This window comes from Numenius arquata, chromosome 4, assembly GCF_964106895.1.
Source record: "Numenius arquata chromosome 4, bNumArq3.hap1.1, whole genome shotgun sequence".
In the NCBI taxonomy this organism is placed as follows: Eukaryota; Metazoa; Chordata; class Aves; order Charadriiformes; family Scolopacidae; genus Numenius; species Numenius arquata.
Window position 1 is genome coordinate 25,285,796 of NC_133579.1, and position 23,227 is coordinate 25,309,022.

Here is a 23,227-nt window from a genome sequence, read left to right on the forward strand (position 1 = left end):
GCCCCTCCAGACAGGAAAATGTCAATAGGATAAAAGCACCCTGTCCTAAAAAATGCAGTTCAGTAACACTTAAAAATATGTATTTCGGCCTGGCAGATCCTGTCAATTTCTATCTGTGGTGTGTCTGCTCTCCCCCCCACGCCCCTTACAGCCTCCAGAGTCTACATCAAGCGGTACCATAAAAATTCGTATCTGGCACTTGAATTCAGTAGTCTCCTGAAAACTCCACATACCCAACCACAGGTGGAGCAGTACCTGTTTCTTTTCTGGATCCTGCCCTTTTCACCTTCCTGCGGTGTGCACTCAGAGTAGACAGTTCCTCTTCCTCCGTCCAGCACTTCTCACCTGAGTGAGAGACCAATTGAAAACAACTAAATCCTTCCCTTTGTAAAATCTAGTTTCTTTCTGCCACGTGCATCTCAACACTTCTTAGATAAAAATGATTTTATTGAAGTTGATGGCAATCTCGCTTTGATTTTAGTCAGGACCAGGATTTCACACGTCATACGTAGCTATCAAAATACTAATTTTTCAATGATCCGTCTGCAAAAGTCTGGGGGGGAATAATAATATATGGAGATAAAGGCTGAAAATATTTTGGGACTTCAGAGGTGTCCTGTCCGTCCTTCTTTTAGTGCCTCAATGAATCAGGGTCACGTTTGAGTAGCGTGGCGGGTGGTTTCCATGCGGTGGACATCTGGGAAGAGCCCAATGCTGTGCTGCTGCTTGTGCGCCGAGATGCCGGTTTGCGAGGCGAGAGGTTTGAAGCGAGAAGGAACGCCTATAATGTTGTCTAGCTTGATGTTGCATTTCAGGACCTAAAATGGAGGGAAATGAAGGAACAAACACATGGTTTCTTGTCGAGATCTGGTGGTGGTACTAGCATGTGTGTTACCATGTTCAGGTTACACTTTATCGTGAGCTGTTGGGACAGCTTCATTTTCTTGTTCAGCTGGCGTAGTTTGGAATGTTCGAGGGGAAAAAATGGCTATGTGCTGCTGTGACAACTTGTGGAAGGGGACACTTTGCTTCTTAGCAAGCCAACACATGATGTTTGTGCATATGTGTGCATTTTATATAGGTGTACATACGTTTGCCCACCTGATGGTGGGCAGGGTGTCCTCTCGGCAGAGCCTGGCTGCTTTCCTGCCCAGTGGCACTCACAGGCCTCTTCCCTCAGACCAGTCAGGATGGCAGCCATCACCTGTGACAGCCTGGGATTTCAGACCTAGGAGTGCCAAACCTTCCTCTGCTCGCAGCCGGGCTCTTCCAGTACCGCCGAGGAACGCGGGGAAAGATCGGGAAAAACCCCCTTCCATGCCAGGGCGCCGCGTCCCCCGCCGCAAGGCCGCAGGCCGGGGGTGTGGGGGAAGCCGGGGCGGATGGAAGGCGGTCGGGCCCAGAGGCCGCGGGTCTCGCCGAGGCGATGCCAGATCCAGGTTTTCGCGGCAGCAGCGCTGCCGGGGCGCCAGGGCCGAGGCTGCCGGGCGGCGGCGGGGCGCGGTGCGGGGCGGAGGGGGCGGCCCGGGGCGGAGGGCGGGGGGTGGGGGGGCGGCGGGCGGGCGGTGCGGGCCCCGCCGAGCCGCCTGTCCGCGGCCCCGCAGGATCCAGGTAGATCGGTCCGGCTTTTACCTTTCTCCTTCGGCTTCCCTGTGCTGGTAGCCGGCGCTGTTTCCTGGTCTCGCAGAAAGAGGCAGTGCTGAGTTAGGAAGACAAAAATAGACCTTTACAGAGAAATATAGGGATTGTGTGTGCGCGGTGCGGGGAGGGAGAGAGGAGAGCGGCACCCGGCTGGTTTCCAGGAGGAGCCCTTTTCTCCCTCTCCGTTGCATGTTAGGCATTTTTGCACGGCTTTTTCCCCCCCCGCCCCCTCCCCGCCGGGGCACGGCCACCTCTGCCGCCCGCCCGCCGCATCGCTTCGGGGGAGCGAACCGACCAACCCCGCCGTGATCGGAAAGCGGCCAGAGACCATTTTATGTGAGCGAGCCGGGGGGGGAAGAAGAAGAGGAGAGAAACCGTCGCAGGGACACACGGATATAAAGACTTTGTCTTCTGCATTTCCCCCCCCATCCCGCACCCCTTCCCCGATCCCCCCTACCCTCCCTCCCCCCCCCCCCCCCCCCACCGCCACCTCCTCCTCCCTGTAAATACTAAATCTGCAACGGCAACGATTTGACATCCATCCTAAAGCAGCGGCTATGGGGTGTTTGGGCAACAGCAAAACGGAGGATCAGCGTATCGATGAGAAAGCGCAGCGAGAAGCCAACAAAAAAATAGAGAAGCAGTTGCAGAAAGAGAGGGTGGCTTATAGAGCGACACACCGCTTGCTCCTGCTGGGTAAGGAGGGAAGGGGGCAGAGGAGGGGGACGGGGAGAGGAGGGCGAGGAGGGGGGCATCTTGGCCCAGCCCGGCCGGGCGGCGGGGAGCAGCGGCCAGGGGAGATGGTGTCTGCGCCTCAGGGGTGAAAAATGTAGGGTTGTTGTACGGAGCAAAAATGCGAGACGTCCAGAGGTTGAGCTCTCTTGCCCGAGCCACATGGATGCGGACACGCAGGGAGGCTGCCGGAGGTGGGAGATGCTGTCGCGTCCGAAAAAAAAGCCACCAACCCACCCCAAACCCCACAGCCCGAGCCGTGTGTCACAACGTTCTCCTTCTTTCTCTTTTAGGGGCTGGTGAGTCAGGAAAAAGCACTATTGTGAAACAAATGCGAATCCTACATGTCAATGGATTTAATTCAGAGTAAGAATTACTGACACTTTGTGACTTATTTTGTGTTAAATGTTGGAAACAGGTTAACACACAGTAGGCTCGGAGGTTTCTCCTCTCGTCCCCTGTGTTTTGGTGGCTTGACACTGCGTTTTAGGGGAGGGAGGGGAGAAAGGGGAGCGAGAATAAGGAAATTACTGCTATTGTATATTTGCATTTTCTCCTTCTGGCCCCTTTACTGTGTTTTACACTGTTGCTACTGCAGCGCTTGACAGGCCCCTGTGTAGCAACAACATGGCGACTACTTTTTACATAGAAGCAAATAACTAAATATTGCATCTGTCTGTAATATAAAAATACATGTCAGGTCGCATTCAGGATGACAGTGGCTGCTGTTTTTCCGGTATTGGGGTTAGAGTAAAACTGAAACTAATTTTGCGCGTTTGTTAGAAATAATTGTTTTCTGAGGCTACATCATTTTCTCTCTGAAGAACTCTTTGCCAGAAATTGTTATTAATCCGTAGCGTTAATTTTTGGTATCTGTTGGCCTTCAACTACGTATTGTTAATTTAGAGCATGTTTACAGCATGCTGTTGAAATGAAAGAATGACTTCTGGTTCCATCAGGGGAGGCTTTGCAGATGTGGCTATGATTGTCTGATTTAAAAAAAAAAACATCAGGGTTGAACGTGCATTGCTCTTCATGCTATGTAAGAAAAGGGGTAAAGGGAAAAATAGATTTGCCTTGCTGTTCTTTTCAGTTAGTAGGTTGTAATGATTGAAGAGCAGATAAACAAGTGATCAGTGAAAAAAAATAATTAAATGACTGAACTGCTTTGGAAGAAAAAAATCAAAGTGTTAATATTTCTGTTTTAATGCAGAGAAAAGAAACAGAAAATACTGGATATTCGGAAAAATGTTAAAGATGCGATTGTGGTAAGAATACACTTTATACTGTTTTTAAATGCTTGGGTGTACTGGAAATGATAAGGATTGGGCTCGCCAAGATTGTGCTGAGGGAAATCCCATTTTGCTGATCGGATTGGATTATCTTCTATTGATCCTGTATCCTAGATTTATCCAGATTAATGTGTTTGTTTTTTTTTTTATCCAATTCTAGACTATAGTTTCAGCTATGAGCACTTTAATACCCCCAGTTCCATTGGCCAACCCAGAAAACCAATTTCGAATGGACTACATCAAGAGTATAGCTCCACTTTCTGACTTTGACTATACACAGGTAAGAATAGAAAGCACTGATTTATTCTGCTTCAAGGGGGAACGTGTTGCTTTACTTTGATTTCCTGAAACGTTGGTTTTTTACTTTTTGGAAGATGGTCATGGGAAGAGCCTATGCCAGCATTACCACTAGGTTAACTTTCTTAAAATGCTGTGGTGGTTGCACCTGTTTTAGTGGTGCAAGGTTTTGTTGTTACCGATTTATTTGTTGCTGTTTGTAAACGCTGTTTCTGCATTTAGTTCTTCTCTTCAAAATTTCTGATATAATTATACATATTACCACTTCAAATAAGACTTTGTTGAAAGCTGGTTTCCTACATGGAATTAGATGCAAGATGTCAGTCTGAGGAGTTGCAGTCTATCTGCAGAAAAGGATATAAAAGGAAATAAAAGGATAGAGTGGCCCCAGTGGTATTTTCCATACTTACTGCACTTCACAGTGGAAGCTCACATAAACAGTGGTCAAGTAAGGTGGTTTGCTTCCTTAAGTATTTATTGTAGTTGGCATGAGCAGTGGTTTACTTGTATGTAAATGTTGCCATCTTTTGATTTGGAATCATTAGAAAATTAAGGACTTCTGTATAGAGGCTATTCTTTTCTAGACAACTGAGAGAGACCTTTTGGATTAACTTGCGTAGGCATCTTATGTTTGATTATTTTTATCTTTTTATGTTATTATTTATAGGGACTTGCATAGAATGTTTCATATTTTATGCATGGCATGAAAGCAAGTGCATAGACATTCTGAATATTATAAAGAATTTTATTTTTGCAGTAGCTTTAGATGATACCGAGAGCAATTTGTTATGAATACAGTAAGGACTAAAAAAATCTTCATTCATTGGCTAAATGATTGCGAGTTGTTCATGCTATCAATATTACCAAAGAAGCCATTTACAATAGAGTGTCTTTAGGTTATTATAGCTTCAGGGTGGAAGGGGGAGAAGGGGAAGAGTCGTTTCTTTATTATATGACTCATATTCTCTGGTGTGTGGTTTTGCCTCTGGTAAACCTACCACTTTGAAGGTTCAAGATAAAGAAAAAATATCAGACATCTTGTACAGTTAGAATTTAACACAGAATGCAGATGTTAAGAAAACGACTGCAAGGTACACCCACATATTGCATAATTGCTCAATTGGTAGACGTAAGTTAGTGAAAATGAGAAACTCTTTTTAGAAATGGAATGCGAGTTTGACATGAAATATTTGTCTTATGCAGGTACTGCAGTTCTGAGGCATTTGTTGCTCATTTTATGTGGTTTTTTTTTTTTTTTGCTTGAATTTTGACTCTTACACATTTGGCTAAAATAAGTGGTGGCATATATCCTTTGCATTTCTCTACAGTACATCTGGGTTTTTTGTGTTTCTGGGATAAAAGAAAACTGTCTGCAGATTTTCATTTTTTTTTAATTGTTTACAAAATTGCTTCTTTTTCACAGAAGCTGATTATATCTAGTCACATTTGACTCACTGATGTTTTATAGAGGGGAAAATTCTTCTTGGAGGGAAAAGAATAGGAACCAGTGGACTGTGAAACAAGCAATAATTCATTTCAAATCTCCATTTAAAGTCCATTTTTGTTTAAAATAAAAAAATTAATAAATCTGTTTCTTAATTAGTAGGATTTCTGACAATATAATCACAATATTTGAAAAAGTGTCAAATAATAGCCCTAATTAAAAAAAAAAAAAAGTTGTTAGAAGCCTAAAAAAAAGAAGAAAAATCAAGTGCTGGTTTAGAAGTAAATATATTTTATGTGTCGCTTTCGTCTTTTCTCTCCTGTTCTCTTCTCTGCTCAATTCATAGATTTGGAAATATTTGTAAAAGGCATAGTCTGGCTAAATTATTTTATTTTATTTTATTTTTGTTGGTTTAGTGTGTTATTTCTCTCCAGGAAGATGTATGAGCAAGACAGATTGGAAAAAAAAGTGCTATTGTGCTTCAGGGCTTGATGCTACTCCAGTTTAAGTCAATGATAACTTAAAGTAAAATTACGTTTCCAGCTGAAATAACTTTTCACCCATTTAGTATTTTTGGATAAGGACAACTATAAAAATAAACACTTGGATAGCAATCAGTTATGCATCCTTTTCTAAGCATTACTGATTCTCTAATTAATATCTGATGTATGGAATAAGGCCTTCTAAGCCAGAGGAACCAATACAGTATTTAGTAGTAGACATACAGGACTTGTGTTTCTATCATCCATACTCAAAAACAGTTGTAGAAGAAAAAACGCTGACTTAGGCAGCGCTTAGATGTCACCTCTGGGGTAAATTTTGGCACATTCTAAAACATGACAGAGGTTACCCTTCCTCCTTTGAATGAGGGAAGAGGCAATTTTAGGGTTTTTGTCAATATGGATGGTAATGAGCTATTAAAGACATAGCCCTTAGTGTTGCAAGATGAATTACACGTGTTATTTTTTGGATTATGTTAGCCATGTAATCTTTGTCGTAAAAAGCAGTGAAGATGCATTTCAAATATATTGCATGCAAAATGTGGGAAAATGACTGCACTGTATCATGAGTCTTTAAAGAGAGATCCCTGATAAAATGCAAAAGCTTCACTGATGGCACAGTATGGCCGACTAATTTACATATATTTGTGACATATTGGATATACTTGGATAGGCATTCTTAAATTGCATACAAATTAACTAATACGCATTTAATTATGAAAATTATCCTTTAAAATAAGTGGATTTGAAAATACCGGTTTCCTGTGGGTGAAATCATACTCTAATTGGAATTTATGACTGAAATTCCAAGCACTTGAGTAAGGATGGGATTCACATTTAGACTCAGATCTGTATTTTGGGGTTTTGTTTGGTTGGGGTTTTTGGGGGTTTTGGTTTTTTTGGTTGTTTCACAGCTCTCTACAAAATGTAAGCAGAACATCTTACTTAGTAGTGATGCAAATTTCAAAGCAAACATTTTTCTTTTTGCAGCCCTTCAAACATTCCTTTAAGAGTCTGTGGAGTGCTCCCCCCCCCAATAGCTTTACTTTTAAAAAATTATTCTTTAATTTGGTTTAGTTACGCTACCTTGATGGTTTATCTAGTTGATATAAAGAAAAATAAAATGTTTCTTCATTTCTTTTGTAATTTTTATGTTGCCTTTCATTACTTTTATTACAAGACTGTACAATTTTTACCAAAAAAAATCCTGGATGACTAATGTGGTCTACTTCTATAAAACATAAGATTTAAGGTTAAAGTTCTTACTAAGTTAATATGAGTAAGGCAAATGTCCACTGTAGTTTCTTCCCCGAAGTTGTGAAAGCAATAAAGATAAATTTTCATCTGATGACTAGTTTAGGCATTATCTTAACTCCATATTCCAGGGTGGAAGCAGCAGAAGGGCTTTAAAACTTAAATGGAAGCACACACGCTATATTGGAAAGGATTTTTATTATTTTTGGCAAAGTGTTGATTGATATTTGCTAAAGTTAACAGGAATTGACCTGCGCCATTTTTAATCCTTTATTGATGGGGATTTATTTTGTCCTTTGTGAATCAGAGTGAACATATTAAGGGCATATTATGCTGGTAGCTGTGGAAAAACATCGTGTATTATGTAAGCGTGTGTTTACTCAAGTTCAGTTGTCTTCATTAAAGTATTTGAATTTTGTGGACACTACAAAGGTGCTCGGTGCATAATTCCTTTACCCTTTGTCTTCCTCAAAAATGTAGTCAAATGAAGCTGATTTTCATAATATATGTCTTGGATTAAGCTCATCTGATCAGTTATGTGTAGGTACATAGCAGGTAGTCAATTAGCTACCTCCAAACTATATAGTCAAATGTTTGGCTATACGAAGCAGTTACCAGTGAACGCGAATCGTTTGCTTAATAGAGAACATGTAAATGCTTCACCCGGGTTTTGGGGAGCGGGGAGAGTTTTCAAAAGATTTGTTTTCCTTTGCTAGGAATGTTTTAGAGAGAGACAAAGTGTTTTGTTGAACCTTCATAAAACAGTGAATTGTGCAAATGTAGTCCCTTGTGCTGATTTTAGAATCTGAGTTTTAAAAATATTTTTTAAAGCTATTTTATCAATCAGGCAAGCTTTTTAATTTAGCTCTTAAAAGTGAAATGTTAATGTCAGCATTGACAGGAAAACTGCTTTTGATTAATCTGATCTGTGGTTTGCTCTACATTTTCAGATACTGCAGTTTGAGTTCAATTTGATGACTTTAATTTTCCTCCACATTTTCTTCTTGAATAGCTGGAGTTTGTATTCGTAATGTAAAGACACAAGAAAGAAAGAAAAAAATTTTTGGTCAGAATTTGAAGTTACGTAGACTTTCATTAGGCATTGCAAATTTTTATTTGACCTGGTATTCAAATTCAAATGTGTTGATGCCTGGTGATGGCTGATTTTCATGGTGAAGTAACTGGATATCTTGCTCAGGTGAAGTCTATCACTGGGCTGTAGAAAATCTTTATCCTAAATAAATATGTAAATAAAAGATTAAAAGCATGATAAGTACGGTTCATACATGGTTAAACTGAACTTGCTTGGGTTGTACAGTTAATGCTGTGACTTTAATATCCTATTTGACCACGTGTTTAAGTTTCCCTGTAATATGTACTTGATGTAGCCCAAAGGAGTTGCAAAATAGCATCATCTTACATTTTTTGATTTTCAAATAACTTGCTATATATCCATGTTTCTCAGGAGTGTGAAAAAAATGCTCTGTTTTACATGAAAGTATCATTTTAAAAAAAGAGGGAATATAAAAGAAAAGAGGGAATGTGGTGAATATTGCCACTCTAATGGCTTCACTAGATTTTTGTTTCTATCTAGATTTTTACTTCAGGGCTTTGTTTACCATTTTGGGTAAAATGAGCAGCCACAAGCTTTTATAATTACCTGTGATTATGATATTTAACGTTACCACAGTGTCAAGTCAAAATTAACTTTTGATCAATGAGACTTCAAAAAAATAAGTCATTTGCCCTTTTTTTTTTTTGTGGTCTAAGATGCATACGGGTAATTCTTCATTTGGTCTTATTTCACAAAAGCGGAAAGGGTCTGGAAGGCCCAACAATGATTAAATTGCATAGGTCCAACAACATTATTACTGCCCTGAATTAATAACATTTGGAAAACTAATGAAGGCGGCTGTCAGAGAAGGGCAGCTGAAAATGCTGTGAATGCAAAAGTAGCTGTTGGCAACTCTTCAGTCTTCACACAAAGGTTAAAATTTTCAAGAGGAATGGTATTGAAAAGTAGTGGATATTGGGGAGAAGTAACAATTAGGTAACGGATGAAACTTCTTTGTTGTGATAGCACTTGTTTTTATGCTGTACACTAAGTGTTAAAATTAACAGCAGATACTGAAGATGAGCTTCTTTCATCTTAAGAGCAGTTTCTGCTGATGCCCAGCAATACCTTTCCTTCTCCGGTTTTCATTAAATCAGCAAGCTGAGGCCCTAATATTCTGATGTTAAAGTAGTAGTTATTCGATGTTAAAGTAGAAAATTATAAACATTTCATGCATGAGATCAAGAATATACTTCAATGTTATGTGTTATTTTATTCTTATTTTCTGTGAGCATTAAGTTTGCTGTTGATGGATTAGTCAGTCCAGTGGTACTTTCAGAAATAGCAGACGTTATGTTAACTGTGTATGTAAAACTGGAACTGGGTTTATACTGCAAACAAGTATAGGGAAATTTGGGGGGAAAAAAGAAAAGAAAAAAAACAAAAATAAACCCCAAAGCCACACACACCCCAAAAAACCCACCACCAACCAAAAAAAAAACCAACAGAGAGAAAAAACAAAAAAACCCAAACAAACAAAGGCAACCCCCCCCCCCCAGCTTCTCAAATTGATAATACATACTGGAGCTGTAAAAGTATAAAATTCTACTATGTTTTTCTTTTCTTTCCTTTCTTTTAATTCTTTAATAAATACTCTGATTTTACTGAAAACACAACTAGGGCTTAAAATTGGAGTGGTTTGTGTAAAGTACAGCTCTTCTGTAAGGCTCAGGATTTTTTGCTTAAAATACACGGTTTGTGTTTGAGGGGTGCTTGCTTTAGGATGAAGGAATTCTTTATGTTCAAGCATAAAAATAAAGTAAGATTTTTGTTTTAGTGAAACGCTACTCCATTTTATAAAAGTGTAACAACATATTTCTTCCTCCCCTTGTTCCAAACTCACTGAACCACAACTGTTAACAGTTTATCCCGATGATAAGTAAATAATTAAATTTGTGTCCCACGAAAGGAGCTCGGGGATATACATAAACCCCCAACAATTAACAGTAGAAATACTGAGATTGGGAGCCAGAGGAAGTCCCATGCATAATCACAAATGATCCATAGCTAACACGTATAAGATACATTCAGGAAAAAACGAAAAGCGATATTAATTACTGTGTTTATTTCTACATATTCCTATCTCAATATTTTTAAGAACAGATTCAACTTTGAAATATACGTTAAAAGTTCACCTTTCCAGCATGTATGTGTGAGTTTTAGAATATATTTTTGCATAGCTTACAATGTAAAATAATGAATTTCAGTCTGAAAAGACAATTACTTGAGAATGTCTTGTGAACAATGCTGCTTATGAGCTTATGAATCAAGTGCAGTGTTACATTCAATATTACATTATCACAGTAACACCAAATTAAATGTTTGCTATCTTATATTGTGAATCTGATTTCCCAGATAGTGGGGTGGTATTCACACTTTATCCAGCCTGCCTTATTTATTATCATCACACAACACAGAGACTTTCACTGTGAAACCGGAAAGATATTATCATTTATTATTACTGCTAACTAAAACTTAAATTACTTCTGTAGTCTCCAAAATTGTTGACATTTACTGATACTAGTTTAAATTTTGTACCTATGAATGCAAATTAGTTGGAGGTTTTTTGAAAGTCAAGCCAGCATCCAGTCAAATACTGTAAATTAATAATAATAAATGTCATATTCTGTCTTTTTTTTCTACAATTTTGGCTGAAAACTTTGTATACTTCTATCACACTTTACAAGGATAAAAATATTTTTACATCTAAATTTGGATATTTGGTTTGATGGCAACGGGAAGACTAATAACTTGAATTATCATTTTAAGTAGGAGTGACTGATTTTCCTCACGGAACCAAAAATGTATTACAGGATTATTTATGAGCTTTAGAATATTTTTTTTTATCAGGTATTTTTCGGTGTATATCCTAATTTTAAATTGAAGAAGGGCGAAAGCAATAGGTTAATGCCTGTGCTGTCATTATCTTTGTACTGGCCACGGGTATATGAAGCACACTGATTTATTTTAATAAAACTGTGGTTGCGGGTGGGGGGGGGTGGGGGGAGCTGCTGTTTTGTATTCCTTCGCAACTCATGGCTGCTGCTAAGGTATCTTCCGAAAGCAATCCTGCAATGTGAGCGTGGCAGCCGTCCTCCTCCGTCCCAGGCAGTAGGATTCGGAAAAACAGCTGAAGGAACAGTGTTGGTCACTAGGTTGGTGCCTGACGGAGGTGTAGTAGCCTGGCCAGTATAACAAACCAATCCTAATTCCCAGTCTTCCTTCATGGCAGAAACAGGAAAGAAATTCTAGCTTATGTTGAATAGAAATCTCTAGAAGATTTAATTACAAATTAGTATGTAGTTTATTAAGACTTAACATACACTTAAAAACGTTTGCAAGAACGTCACTTGTTTGTTCCCTCATGTATTAATCAAACTGAATTATAATGAAAGTAAATGTAAATACATGCTAAGGGTAGCCACACTCTTAATGAAGACACAATGTCCGATTAGTCTGAGGATGATGACATTTCAGACTTTTACAAGTGGCAGTTTTAGATGAAGGTTAGTGAAATATTTAATGAATTGTCATTATTTGTAAACTACATTAAAACAGATTTTCCGTCACAGCCAGAGAAAAGGTAAACATAGCACAGTATGTTTCACAATTGTCCTCATTATCAATTAATTATTTTAATCTCTTAAGCCGGAGTTAGCAGGTTGATGTACTGCTTTTGCCATTTTTGAGTGCTCTGTAAAAGTAATGTGTTTAGTAGTCAGGGAGAATCTTTTTTTGACTTCAGTGGCCATGATAAAGAGGTACAGGTCAGGGATAAATCATTGTATGCATGCGTATTGTCACTGAAGCCAGTGGAGACCTATGGAACAGAGGATATCACCTACTCAAATAATAATAGTGTCATTATTTAGAGATTCAAAGAATTGAGTGTTCATCTGCACAACAGCCAAGAGCTGCGTCCCTTTTCTTCAGCATGTGATGACTTTTCAACTTCAGCTTCTGAAACAGTATTGAGCATTGCCGGCTTAGACCTTTGTTTATGTTTTTTCATCACCTCCATAGATTCATCCATTGCTTGTACTTATTGTCAACAGTGGATTATCCTTTTTAATGTCAATATAGTCTGCATCAACAGACAGGATATTTTGTTTGCAGAAGGTAGCAACCTGAGCTGAGGAATAGAGAGCAAGCTAAACAGTGTGAACAGAAGACTTTGTGTATACCTGGCATACAAAGAAGTAAATAGGTTGAAAACCGAAAAGTATTATGAACAATCTTTTTTCCCCTGAGTATCTAAGAAGCTCTTTACGATAAATGTAAATACGACTCTAAAGCAGATGAAAGGCAAGAACAATGCACATTTGCAGTTAACTGCTGAGAGTTTCTGTAAAATGTTTATGGTTTTGTTCTGCCACCTATTTCATTTAATTTGCTTTTCTGAAGTTAAAAGAGATTCAATGCAAACATTGTAGTCAAGTTCTAGGACCTTCTCTTTAAAAAGAGTCAGGAGGATAGTGTAATTTGTACAACATGGTTTATATTGTCTTTTACTTTGGAAATTCTTGCAATAATTTCTTGGAACAGAGCTACCTCTGGCTGTAAGCAGGCCAGCTATCATTTGAAGCATGCAGATCATTATGGTTTCTTGCTTTAAATCAGTAGATTAATTTTGGTTGGTTTAAAGTGCACTTTTGTAATTAATCTACCAGTATTTGTTTTAAAAACCTATGCTGGATGTTTTGAAAGGATATTTATCCTTAGGCAAGAAGACTATTGGAATTTTTGTCTGTTATGTCGGCGTTAGACATGAACTTTGCCTTTTAAATCTTTTAAAAGTAAACATTTTCTGACACTTCTGCCAATTCATTCCATGAGTTTTCTTATTGCTGTCAGTAGGACTTAAACATATTTTAATGCAAATAATTATCCCACTGTTTTGAACTGCAAAATTGTTTAGCAAGATAAAATAGGCTAAAGATATGCAAGCCCTCTTATCTCTGTTAATTTGGTGAACATTTTTTGATCACGTCCACCCTCACTTCCATAGGATGTTAAGTGACAGAGCTGTGCAGATCATTCTTTTCTTAACATACACCCACATACTTTCTTTCATAGGAGCTAAATAATATCAAATTTAAGAACTGTCAGGTAGGAAAACAAGAAAAGGCAAAGAATGGTTAAGTAAAATAAGGGAAAGTGTATCCTCACCTCCCTCTGTACAGACGAGGAACTACCCCTTGCCGCAGACCTGCAGCTGACCACGAATGGCAGCAGGACCTGGTTGTCAGTCAGGTCCAGAGTGCCTTTGACGCAGGCTGTGTACCTTGAGGAGTTCACAACCCCAAACAAAAAGAAAAGGCGGAGGAGAAATGTAAATGGAAAAAAACCTATCCAACAAATATACAGTCACTTCTTTTTGTCACTGGATAGAGGAAGAGGTCAGGTATCTCCAGTTGCTGCTGAAACCGTGTCATTAATTATCAGATTCCCAGCAGGTTTCGCAGAAGAGTGAAGCTTCATGGCAGGATCTCTAGCCTTAAAAGTTTGAGTGAGAATATTCATTCTCACAGGCAGGCGTCTTCTAGCTTTAGCTTCTCCTTCCTTCTCAGGACATCATTGTTACCTGTTCCTTTTGGGAAGAGCAGACGTATTTATTTAGGATAACATAATTTCAGTTGAACATTAAAACTTTTGTTTTTCCACCCCTAGAATTGCTAGGAATTGCTAGAATTCCACCCCGTTTCTAATCACTGTTGTTGTCAGCGGAATTTCTCTCTAGATTTTAACAACAGCAAACTAAACATGCTAACTAACTAACAGCGGTGGGGGTATATTATGGACCAAAAAGAGTAATTAATCAGGAAATACATAAGACAGAAAACACAATTAAAAAATAATTTGGTGGATTAAAAATCATGTCAGTAGAAGAAGATTGGCTCACTGTTTCTGAGAGCCAGCTATTCAATCCACAGAGGATTTTCTGCAATAACCTTCTGTATTTTGAAGAAATAAGGGATTAAATTTGGTCCTTGGCCTTCAGTTCTACAGAGCAGATTTTGATTCTTCTCACTGATGAATGAAAGCCTGGCAAAAAGTATAATGTTCCACAAATACAGAAGTCATCCTAAACATCTGTATTCGCTAGGGTCTAATCTTGTGAAGGCTTAAACATATGGATATATGTGGACCTAAATGCACTGCTTATATACTGCTAGCACAGCATTCATGCAGCTGAGCTTCCGGTTATGCAGTGATATTAATATCTAAATCACAAATACTTTCAGCTGAGAAACAAAACAAGCGAATCAGTTCTCCCTGTTAAATTTATATTTGGGAGGTCGTTGAGCACTTTTATGGATTTTCTTGGGGGTGGGAAAAGTTGTGTAGGTTAGAGATTGGCACAAAACTTGAAATAAGCAAAATCTTTTTCAGATAAGTGACAGTTCTCTGGATGCTATTAAGCTGTGAACAGTAGGTCTTTTCAATAATCACTGTGATTCATTTTCATATTGTGTTTTTTTTAAATAATAATATCTTTAAAAGGCTTGCTGAACAGTAGGCTGCACCAGCATAACTTTCTGTGCAGAAGGAAAGGTTTCACGCACAGTCTTAGATAATTTACCTTAAATTGATTTGCACAGCTCAATAAAACCATAAAAATACTGTAGCAGCTCAGATCACAGGTTCATTTAGCACCAAATCTCATCTCTGACCATGGCTGATAATGAAACTGCAAAAAGAGTTTAAGAATGGGGCAAGCACGTAGTAATGTTTCCCACATTGATTGTTCTAGTCTCCACAGTTTATGGCTGAGGTATTTTTTGACTTGGAGTGGTATTTTTGTATTTAATAACTTCAGTGGATTTTTCTTCCAGGAATTTTAGGTTTTTTTCTCCAACCTGTGTGAACTTTCAGTTATGGCAGTGAGTTCTGCAGTTTAAATATGTATTGTATGAGGAAGTACCACTTGATTGATTTTTCTTCCTTCCCCTACCTCCCTCCAAGCCTGATACCCACTGGTCTTCCCTGGTTTATCTATTAGAAATATTTCATCTTTTCCACATAGCCCTTCTCATTGCATATCATAACCCTCCAAATATTTATCTTTCCACTTAAAGAGTCTATTTAACTGGTTCTCTCACAGGGCTTGTTCCACATCTGTGCTCTTTCTTGTTGCCCTTCCATATATCTTCCAGTTTTACTAGACCCTGTTTGCAATGAGAGACGAGAACTGCATGCAGTATTCAATGCGTGCATTGCAGATTTATACAGTAACATTATCTTTTCTTTTTCTACTAATTCCTAACATCATTTGCTTTTTTTTGGACATTGAGTTGATATCTTTAAACAATTACAGTAGATTATTTTATAATTCCAAGAGAACTTGAAGAAGAGGAATATGTGTGAAGGTCTCTCTATCAACTTCAGCAGGGCCCAAAGGGTACTATTAATGACAATTATCCTTATTTTTCTCTGGTATTTTCAGATCTGTTATACATTTTGACTAGTTTGTTCAAAAAATCCATTGCATTCAATTTTTTATGCTTTCATGTGTAATGGTATGTCTTCTCATTTGCTATGCTGCCATGTATCCTTTATGAAAAAGCATTTTTTTAAATTATCTACTGTGATTAATATTTTCTTCTGTGCAGAAGGAGAACACACTTCATTTTTGTTCTTAAAATGGAAAATAAATTGGTCTTCAGCCTGATTTCGGAGAGGCAATGTTTACAGTACCACGAAGGACATTTGTGCTTTCAAATCTGCTCATCGTTCCTTAATCGTTCATTACAGTTTGCCTGATTTAGCAGAAAAGAAGACCATTGTTTGGAACCCTTCTCATTAGAGAAATAAAACATTTAAAAATACCAAAATGCTACTTTTTTTTTTTTCCTTGCAGTTCCTAATGCTGTGTGTCATTGAGAGAAAATGTTTTGAACTTTTTGATCTCCCTTGGGGAAACGCTGCAAGTAGCAGAATTTTGTTATTTTTATGTCAATTTAGGTCTTACATGATTCAGCACTTGTGGTTTATGGGAAAAAGAGCTGTAGATTATGATTAAAGGAGCAAAAATAGTAAGGAGTGGCTACTAGAGAAGCATCTTATTACTGTTAGAATATTTTCTGGATTGACTTTTCTTCATTTTTAAGCCTCTACCTCTGTTCCTCCTGTTTTCTCTGTCGTTTGTGACTAGTACACTTCAAAGAGAATAGTTCAGTTCTGTTTCACTTTTCAGCTTTTTTTAACAGTACAAAGAATTAAGAAGTTGCTGTAGGATCTTGATAATACTAAATCTGTACATTTAAGTCTGTCAAACATGGTTGTCTCCAACAGGCCAACCGGTTATCCTCTTCTGGCAGCCTCTCAGGAATTAACAGAAAGTCTCTAGGGAAGGGAATGGAAGAGGATACAGGATGCAAAAAAACTGCTTGTAGTGCAGGAAAAATTCTTTGTTGTAGTAATGGACCACAGACTACAAGTTAACTCATTCTGGGATGCATTAACAAGGCTGTTGAGCAAAAAGACATGAAGTGATTATGCCATTCTGTTTGGCCCTGGTGAGTCCTCAGCTTCAGTATTGGGTCTTGTTTTGAGAACTGAACTTAAAAAAAAAGATACACAAATGGAGTCCAGAGGAGAGTTATCAAGAGTAAGAGGAGACGAAGAAAACTGGGTATGTTTACTCTTGAAAAGAGAACACTCCAAGTTGAAGGGGAAAGGGAGCCAAACACATTTTTTAATATTTAAAAAGCTGCAATTACATATTCTTGTGCCTGTCTTTTCAGAGGGAGGAAATGAACTTGAGGAGAGGAAAAAATTCATCTCTTCTGTGTTGTATGGTAGTCCACATGTTCAGGATATTCTACAACAGCGAGTTTAAGGATCACAATCTCGCAAATGCACTGAAATACGACTGCCCAGTTTCAAGCATTTAAGGCTGTATTTTCAGTGATATGAATCACCTCATGTTCAAGTTAAAAACTTCTGAAAATCTGGAAAGCTTTGGGAGATGTGAGGTCCTGTCAGTTGGTGTTTCACATTTGCCACTCATTTCTGTTCGTGAAGGTCCTGTGGGCATGTTGGTTGAAAGTGCCTGGAACTTCTTTTCCAAAATTAAAGCTTCTGTAAAATCTAGAGACTTCATCAGTTACCTACCTGACTTGTCATGGCTTTGTTGTGTAAACAGATGTGATAATTTCTCTTAAATAGTGCACATTCTTCCAGGGGGTTATTCAGACAATGTAGCTGACTATAATATAGAGTATGCAAAACCATCTTGTGCTTCCACATATTGATTGTTTTAAATCTAAATCCTGGCAAGATGCAGATGATTCTGTTCTTCTGGTGGAGAATTATCCACATCTCCTAATCAGACAGGGCCTAACGTTTTCTTTCCTAAAAGCAGAAAAAAAAAAGTCTGTGGGAAATAACACTGTTAGGAGTATTATCTCTAATAAAGGCTCAAAGGAGCAAAGAGCATGCCTTCAGGTATTTTCAATTAAAAGCAGCAAGCAAGAGTTTTTGTTTTCATACCTATGTGCACTGACATACATATATGTATTTATGTATAAGACTTTCCCTATTTCTGTACAAGGTTCTATTCTATTCAAGAACTAGGACATCTGGTGGCTAACAGTGGGGTGAAAAATCCAGTTCATCAGCTGTTAGCTGTAGACCCTCAAGCACATGGAAATGAAAAGAGGATTTGGAGGATAAAACAAGTTTAGCTCAAGTTTGTGGCATCAGAGGGAAAGTTCTCCAGGTGAAGGGTGGCGGGTGAGTAACTTCCAAGCGTTGGTGACAGCTCCTGGCTGTCACAGCAAGGAAGTGTACGTGTGAGTCCTATGGCAAGTGCTACCACTTGGCAGCCTGCAGGCTTTTTGGAGATGTGTGTTGTGCGTTTGTGTTCATAAGAGGGGCTTGAGAGGAGAGTTATGGCAAAGCTGATGATTTTGCTCGTGAGAGGTTTAAAGAACTACGGACGTAGATCAGAGGAAATCAGTTTTCATTGCTCGTGATAGCAAATTCTGTACAAGGGAGAAGCAAATCCCATTTCGTTTTCCCATTAGGTATGGTCCCTACTTTCCTGATGGAGTGGATTTAACAAGAAATAATGCTGAAATGCATCTTGCAATGTTGTTGACTTAAAAGGTGGTCAGATTGAAAGGCATAGCTTTCTTTTTTTTAGTTCTGTAATCATTAGGAGTGGTGCACTTATTATATTATAGGTACAGTCAAATATCACGCTAATACCATTCCTGATCCCTGGTTACATGATAGATAGGAGCATATCTAAATTTTAGGAGTTTGAATCCTGTAGGAAATACAGAGATAAAAAGTATGCAGTAAATCAAAGTTTTCATTTCCTTTTTCCCTTCCCAAAATACAAACACACACACACACAAAATCATTGCAAATAGTATAATTAGGTGGTTATTTTTTTTGTAAAAACATATTGCTTTGCATGCTTCCAGACACCAAGAGGGAAATTTAAAACAAACTGTTTATTAATCAGTTTATGAAGAGTTGCTCTATGGTATTTGAGGATGTAATCAGGAGAAAATCCTGACTCTGACGGTCAGCTTGACTGCTGGGGTAATTCCAAGCATTTGCTTCTAGCAAGAGAGTTGGTTTGCTCTGAGCATTCTTTGTTTGCTGTGCTTATGGACTGGCTGAGGTGGGTCAGTGCATAGAATTTCTGGGCAGGTTTTTTCGGTGTTCTTAAGGGTGGGTTCTTGTTGGGACTTGATGAGTGAGTTTCAAAACTGGAAGGCATTTTACTAGCCGACTGATATTCTGAGTCACCTACTTTGTTGAGATGCTTATGCACATCTGATAGTTTTTTTCTCCCTGCATCAAATATTTTTCTCCCTACATTTTATATTTTAAGCAAGTCATCAGCCTTTGAATCTCTTTTCTGCCCTGCGAATGCATGCTAAGGAGTGCTTACTGTATCGTTTCATGTGTATTTGTTCCAGCAGCGCTGCCAGGCTAAGCCATCATCCTCCTCTTCCTCCAGCCCTCCCCCATCACTATCCACTCCGCTTTCCCATTTTTATGCCTGCACTGTGCCCTCAGCTGTGTCCTGGTAAAGCTGTTTGTTTGGCCGGACCAAATGAGGTGAAGGGAGAGGTTATTTTTAGTGCGGATCATTTCCGTGGTTTTAGCTGAGGGCGGGTGACACAAAATGGGGAAGAAGAAAGCGGAGATGGGAACAAGCGGTAGGACATAATGGGAAGGTGATGACTATCTAAACAAGCAGGCTTACTTCCTCCCTCCACCTCTGTAGCTACGATCACAGATTGTAGTCAAACCAAAAGCCACTGGAAATCTGTGTGCAGTGTGTTGGTTTTCTTCTTCTCATGTGAAGTCTGACATTTCTTGCAGAGGTCAGGTGCTGTAAGAACAGGTCTGTCTTGCTCACCCTTGCCCTTTTGGATAAGTAAACACAACTAGATTCACTGCAGTCATTATTCCTCAATTTAACTTTGTGAGAGCTTTAAGGCTTAGTATGATGCATTTCAAAAGACAAAGACTCACATGAACTCCAGTATACAAAAGACTTCCTAGCTGTTTGAGTCTCATATAACAAGAACTCTTCTCTCTCAGCTTTGTTGTGTAACTGCAAGCCACTTTTGCTCAATTACTGTTTTATCTTTACTGAAAACATGATAGATAGGTATGCAAAAATCCCATTAGTGATCGTTTGGCCACAAAAGACATGGCAGGGGAGGGTACGTATAGATAAATATATTAAAACTTCGTTTACATGTTCCCATGGTATTGGATGAGCGAGGGTAATAGTGTTCCTGTGGATGTAAAGTAAGAATGGAACATTGTTCCAGTGCATGCCATGTCAGCAACAGTACGTAGAATTGAAGCTATTTTATAAAGTTTGTGTAGCCTTCAGGGGAAACGGGACAAGTTTGCAGAACAGAAGTCAACTGATGGCTCCTGAGTATGTAGAAACCCTGTTTGGCTCAAGTTCTTCAGAAGTCTTGAAAGACTGTCTGGGGAGAAGTGCGGTTATATTTGCTTGTCCGGTTCTTGCCCATCTCTTGTTGGGCATCCACTGTTGGAAGAAGGCTAGCGGGCTAGAAAGACCTGGTGGAACCCTGTAGAAGCCTTCTTAATTTCAGGTTTAAGAAGTCATTTCCAGAAAGGATTACTTTCCAGCATGTCCCAATCAGCACTACACTGATTCATTTTTAAATAGATTAACTAAAAAGAAAAAATTAATCATAGCTGTTGTTCAGGTGAAAGTTTTACCTTATGAGCCAGTAAGGTTCCCCTCTTAGCCATTATTTAATTTTTCCAGTTGCACCATAACACGTGTGAGAGAGCACATTACCTTTCTTGCCAAAATGCATGATGGTTTTCTTTCTGTAAGCTAGGAGAGGCTTCTACAAAAAGAGAATCATCAGCCCATTTCTATCAGCCTGTCCTTGTGTAAGCTGCTGTTTGATAATATGAGAGAGCCTATGGCTGGCTAGAGGGGAAATTGCTCTCAATAGGAGTTTCAAAAACTGTAAGGCCATTTTACGCATACTCAGCAGTGAAACTCCTGGAATTTCACAAGCTATGAGGTGCTGCTGGAGAGGCACACTTGTGTCTAATGTATACATTTTAAAAGCCTAAGGGTCAATTCAGAATTCAGCTAAGCTAAATTGTGTTGTTTAGGAGATGAATCGAGAGCAAATATGATATGCTGTAATGTTCTGTCTTCATAAAGTCCACTGAAGCTTTTCAGTTGAACTTTTCAACTCCTGCTAAAAATGTTAAATACGACCTCTAGTATCTACATCTGTATTAGCTCAAGCATTAAATGATTTCATATCTTTTCTCATGGAGGGAAAAAGGAGAGGAAGAAATAAAGCCTCCTTCTTGCATTTCAACCTGGATTTTTCTAACCTGAAAAAATGGAAAGAGAATATATCCATCTTTACAGAAACACAGACACCACCTTAGCTGGATGCTTGAATAATGAGTACTGTGTGAAGGCAAGCTGAACCCTTCTCTGCATCTAGCAGTATTTGTAATTTGTTTTAAATTGTATTACTGCCATTCTTTACCTCAGTTTCCATGTTCACTTGTCTATAATCTGAATGCTCTGTTATCACAAGGAAAACATCCCAGTGATGTTTCCTGAGCATGTAAAGAGACACAGGGAAAGGAAGTTCACTTTTTGTTTTATTATTGAAGTAAAATATTGGCATGAGCATGAGCATGTTTGTCATCAGGTTTGTTAAAAAATAAAATAAAATTCAAGCATCTTCGAAGTGGAATAAAATTACCCTCCATCTGTGTCTAACACAAATGATCTCAAATATAAATATACAAAAATGTGTTCAAAATTGGTGCAATGATGTATCAATAGGAACCAATATTGTTACTTTATTCTTCAAAATAAGTATCCAAAGAAGAATTCGCATTTAGCTCAAAATGAAAGGTTTAATTTAAGCAGATTTTGTTATGATTTTTATTTTTTAAGATCACAATAAGTTTCCAAGAGGGTTTGCAAAGTGATAGATAGATAGATAGACAGACAGACAGACAGATAGAAAAGGTGATTAAAGCCAGCCAAATTAGGATTAACCTCTGCAGCCAACTAGAACCGAAAATTAACAGTAAGTAAGGGAGGAAGAGAAATCAACAGGTTTTTTTCCCATTTACATGAATGGTTCTCAAAAATATGTCAGGAACAGACAGAATCTTAAAACTAAATCATTAGGAACAATTTTAAATATTTTTTAAATGTAGACATTTTTAAAGATACAGCTTTGGTGCATTGGAGAGTTTATCTGCCTTAAACTTGTGACTCTTCACTTTACAAGCAAAGAATTTTCAAGGGAAGTAACCTAACTGTTTTGCATCAATTGCAAAAAAGCAGACTATTTGTTTAATGGATTTATTCTGATTTACCAAGACCTCTATAGCTTATGTGCATGTGCGAAGTGTTGACTGCAAAAATAGTATTTGACTAGTACAGCCAAAGTCTAGTGACACCTGAGTATCAAACCAGTTTTTGAGATGTTGTTTATTATAGTGCTTATTGTATTTATAAGGTCATTTATTGTCTGAAAGAAGAAGCAAAAATTCCAGTATCGATATCTGTGTAACCACAGGAATTATGTAGGGTTTTTTTTCCTGGATACACATAATCCAGCACTGCATACTTGAATAATTAATCAGAATATTTCCTTCTTTATTTCACTGCGTCAGCAAGACTTTCCTTCTGTGCTTTCCCAACTCTCCATGGGTGTGCTAGATCCTCCCTTCTCCTGTCTAGGGACATCTGCCATGGGACGCTCAAGGCAAAGGAAAAAGGCCGCTGAGGAAGGTGCCCCAATATCTCCCTTGGTTTCCTCCTCTTTCCTCTCTGTCCTTGACTTGTCCTTTCCTTCCTTGGTGGGACCTGGGCAGGAGACTTCCCCAAAGGTGTCTTCTCAGCAGAAGGCCTCTCGGGTATGGCTTGGCTGGTTCTGCTTCATGCCACCTGGGGAGACATCAGAAGTGGCTGAGTTACATTTGTACCTGACACAAGCTCTCTGATGTGAAAAATGAACTTTTGCCCTGCATGTATGTGATGCTGTCCTGTTGAATTGTTTTCTGTCTAAAGTACATATTTCTCAGTGGGGAACATTTTCAGCTGATCGAAAAACACTGAATAATACACTTGGATAAAAGGAAGCATGTTGATAATACAAACTATATGTCAGGTAGTATGCTTAACATCTGTATTTTAAAGCTGACTATATAAAGTAAGAACAAATAATTACTAATGCTTACGAAAACTCCTTTGTACAGATCACGTGAAAGCAAATATCTTAGAGAACACATTCACTAAAAACTAGGAGATTTTGATTAATTCTTTAAACCATTTAAATGTAGCTTTAAACTCATATGTGCAGTCTGGGCTGCAAAGCTTTTAGTGTCTTCCTATAAGGTTGAGATTTAATTAAAGGTCAGCGTCACACACGTTTCCACAACA

The 23,227-nt window shown here is 38.6% G+C and overlaps 1 protein-coding gene across 2 annotated transcripts in view; it reads left to right on the forward strand.

The window, feature by feature from the left end:
• The window catches only part of GNAL (G protein subunit alpha L), a 201,935-nt gene that overhangs the window by 72,170 nt on the left and 106,538 nt on the right, over positions 1-23,227 (forward strand). The window contains exons 1-4 of one of the 2 annotated variants that reach the window (XM_074146130.1): positions 1,547-2,337; positions 2,667-2,739; positions 3,587-3,641; positions 3,826-3,945. In XM_074146130.1, coding sequence (XP_074002231.1) covers positions 2,199-2,337; positions 2,667-2,739; positions 3,587-3,641; positions 3,826-3,945 — 387 coding nt within the window. In that variant the 5' untranslated portion in view covers positions 1,547-2,198. Of the gene's footprint in view, positions 1-1,546; positions 2,338-2,666; positions 2,740-3,586; positions 3,642-3,825; positions 3,946-23,227 lie in introns of those variants that run through there. The other variant, XM_074146129.1, reaches the window with a different exon arrangement.